At 30.6% G+C, this 3,810-nt stretch overlaps 1 protein-coding gene across 1 annotated transcript in view; it reads left to right on the forward strand.

The window, feature by feature from the left end:
- Positions 1-2,233: 2,233 nt before the first annotated feature.
- Positions 2,234-3,810, forward strand: part of LOC111499251 (probable glycerol-3-phosphate acyltransferase 8) — a 4,301-nt gene continuing 2,724 nt past the window's right edge. The window contains exons 1-2 of the mRNA XM_023150796.1: positions 2,234-2,631; positions 2,938-3,250. Of these exons, the coding sequence (XP_023006564.1) occupies positions 2,309-2,631; positions 2,938-3,250 (636 nt within the window). The 5' untranslated portion in view covers positions 2,234-2,308. The remainder of the gene's footprint in view (positions 2,632-2,937; positions 3,251-3,810) is intronic.

Raw genomic sequence — 3,810 nt, forward strand, 5'->3', positions numbered from 1 at the left:
AAAAAAATATATATATATATATATATATATATATATATATATATATATATATATATATATATATATATATATATATATATATATATATGAAGGCAAAAATTTTAAGGGGTGAAAATTCGAACTTATAATTTTTTATGCAAAAATGACTTATCTTGAGATAAAATATTATTTTAATTTATTCACGTGTTCGTATTTTTTGTCCTCATTCTATGATTTGAAATTTCGAAAAAAAAAGTAAAGTTCTTGGGTATGTTTGTTCTATAAAATGGTTTTCGAGAAATTTTCTAAGAAGGAACTTAGTTTTTGGATGAATATAGTCACGTATGTCTTGCTCATGTCTAGTTTCATGGTCACGTTCTTCGTCTTTCCACTAGTTTTCATCTTATATCATGATAATACGTTCACTTTGCACGAATATTACATAAATGCTTAAATTCAATTAAAATAAACTTGTTTCCATTTAAGTAAAGCACAATAAACAGGTTACGAGTAAAATAAATTAATATGCTTAATCTTATTGATAGAACTAAACATTTTTATAAGGGGGTAGACCGATCGATTTTAAAATCTTTGAGCGAAATACAGTTATTTATATTTTTAAACATTATTTTTCTTCGAACATTCTGTTTCTATGTATCTTACATCTAGATATCATAAACAAAATTTTAAACTCAACTCATCGACCCCTGTGAACCAAAACGTTGTCCTGAATTGAAACCCGATCTGCGCTTATGACCCGTGCACCTGTGAACTGACCCGCAATTGCAGCTTCGCTTGGTGCATGGTAAGTGCGCATGGGGAACCTCTTGCGTGCATGAGTGGTTCTCTTCGGCTGTTTTGACCTCCATTTACTTGTTTTTCGTCCCGAATTCAATACTAACCCTATTTTTTACCTATAATAGGTTCCTCCAAGGGTTTTCCAAAAATTTTTGGAACTATTCCGACTAGCAAACTACACTTAGGAAGGCACGGTAACTAAAATAGAGAAATTTGGAGTTAATAAACAAGTTGTAATCCAAATTGTCCCGTATGTAGTCTTTTCGTGTAACCCCAAAATCAATGGAGTCTCAACTCACTTTTGTCAAAAGCTTTTTCAACCTCAAGTTTAATGAGATTTATTTGTCTTAAAATTTTTATTTTATGTTTAAAATTCATCGATTAGAAATAAATTTAAATTTTATATCTAATAAAACTCTAAAATTTTAAAATACTATCTAAAAAAATCTATAAATATTTTTTTTATCAAATATTTCAACACACAAAATTTAAATTAAAAAATTTATTGGACAAAATTAATTGGTTGCATTTAAATTTGGTGGCTCAAACTCTTATTATAAATACAAAATTCAAACACTAAATAAATACAAAAGATTAAATTTTTAATTAAACTTAAATTGATGAAATATTTTATATATATATATATATTAAAGTTCATTGATGTGAAGTTATTGAGATATTAATGGTTATTAAATTTGATCATTAATTAAAAAATTTAGCGTTATTTAAAAGTAAAGGTAAACTTTTAAACCGAACTTATTAGTTAACCTAAAATTAAGCGTATGCACGAGTTGAGTTGGGTTGAATTATATATATATATATATTTTATTAACTTAAAATTTTGTGTCGGTCGGGATGACTACCCGAATGAATCAAACAAGATTTACTACCTAATTCAACCTAACCCTATGTTTTCAAGTTGGAGGGGTCGGAGTTGTGAATTTTTTTTATTATTATTTTAAAAGCTATTTATCTATATATCTGTCAAATTAATACCTAAAATCTTAGAGTATCTAATATTTACTAGTCACAACTCATCACTAACATCTGTTACAAGTAGAGAAGGGTTAGTCGAGTTGACCCAATAAAAAAATTATCTAACCCACAAACCGAACATAATTTTTAATTTAAAAAAAATCAACTCAACCCGATATTTAGTGTTTGAATAAATTGTTCTAATTATTAATTCAAAGATTTATTGGGGGCATTGACTAATGGGTCACAATCAAATTATAATATTAGAAAATAATAATAATAATAAATAAATAAATAAATAAATCAATGTATTCATTAAGCAACACTGCCTCCAACAACCCCAACTGTCCTTCACCAAAATTTAAGAAATAATAATAATAATAATTAAATAATTAAATAATTAAATAATTAAATAAAATAAAATAGAAATAAGAAAAACTTTCAATAATTTCCTTTCATTTAAAACCCAACCGTCCATTTCTTCCCAAAAGAAAACCCCATTTCTAAAATCACTCCCATCTCGCTGGTCGCCGGCCAATCTCCATTGAAAACCGCAATGGCCGCCACCGCTGCTGCTCATAAGAAAGCCACTAAGTTTCGGTCGATTACAACTTGCTCCGGCACGGAGTACGAGTCGATCGCTGCCGATCTCGACGGAACGCTACTGATTTCGAGTAGTTCTTTCCCGTACTTCATGCTGGTGGCGATTGAAGCCGGTAGCCTTCTTCGTGGACTCATTCTGTTGCTTTCGCTTCCGATTATAATAATCGCTTACTTGTTCGTGTCTGAAGCCATTGGAATTCAGATCCTCATCTTCATCTCCTACGCTGGCCTCAAAGTCCGAGATATCGAACTCGCCTCCCGCGCTGTCTTGCCTAGGTAAGATCGAGATCGAAACTTAACCGTGTTTTCATTTGTTGAACACTTATATTATGTATTTTTACATTTTGAACTCCAAACTGACGGAACCGAAGTTTAATAGTTAAGTGGCTACTCTTGTTTGAAGTTGAGGTTTGTCCAAAAGTTTTGTTTATAATATTAAAAATGTTAGAAAACTAGAGATCATAGAACAAATGCTTGTATGTTTCGCTTAGTAATGAAAAACTGGAACGTTACTGAAAATATGCGTTAGACTTCTTGGAAAGAGTGCATTTCATAGACTAATTGAGTGGAAAATTTGTGGAGGTTTTACGCGTCGGACGTGAGAGCAGAGAGTTTTGAAGTGTTCAACAAATGTAAGAGAAAAGTTGTGGTGACGGCGAATCCGACGATTATGGTGGAGCCATTTGTTAAGGATTTTCTCGGCGGAGACAAAGTTTTAGGCACAGAAATTGAGGTCAACCCTAAGACCAAGAAGGCCACCGGATTCGTCAAGAAACCTGGAGTTCTGGTCGGAAAATTGAAGAGATTGGCTATTTTGAAGGAGTTCGGTGAAACTTCGCCGGATCTTGGCATTGGCGATCGCGAGTCCGATCACGATTTCATGTCCATTTGCAAGGTACGCTCATCATTACCCTCCATTTAATTTTGTAGGTCTAACCGTAATAGGGTTTGTTAGCCCCTATGCACGTAGGTAATAGGTTTGCTTATTATTGGAATAAGTAATTAACTCGTGCTACCATGGTTAATGTATGTATGCCAACTTTAAAGTCTTATATTCGTTATTAGTAAAATGAATTTGTTACTTAAAAAATATAGATAACAAATAGAATGTTTCTCAAAAACAACAATATAAGGAGTTTTTATTCAAATCTATTTTTTGTTCTGTACACTATGTAGATAGTAAACCTACAAAATATATACATATACACACAAATAATTTTTATGAATTGTTGCCTTGAGAGCATCAATTTAAGGTTAAATTAATAAAATTTTATTTTAAAAAATTTAAATATACACTTATCCTTAATTTTGAATTAATGATTGATTTTCAATCCTAGATTTTAGTGTTATAAAAATCAAACAAAAACCAAAATAATTCCCAGAAAAACCCCATAAGAACATCAGCTAAAAGTTAACCAAATTGATTTTTTTTTTTTTTTTTTTTTTTTTTTTGTG

Source organism: Cucurbita maxima, unplaced genomic scaffold, assembly GCF_002738345.1.
Source record: "Cucurbita maxima cultivar Rimu unplaced genomic scaffold, Cmax_1.0 Cma_Scf00026, whole genome shotgun sequence".
Taxonomy (NCBI): domain Eukaryota; kingdom Viridiplantae; phylum Streptophyta; class Magnoliopsida; order Cucurbitales; family Cucurbitaceae; genus Cucurbita; species Cucurbita maxima.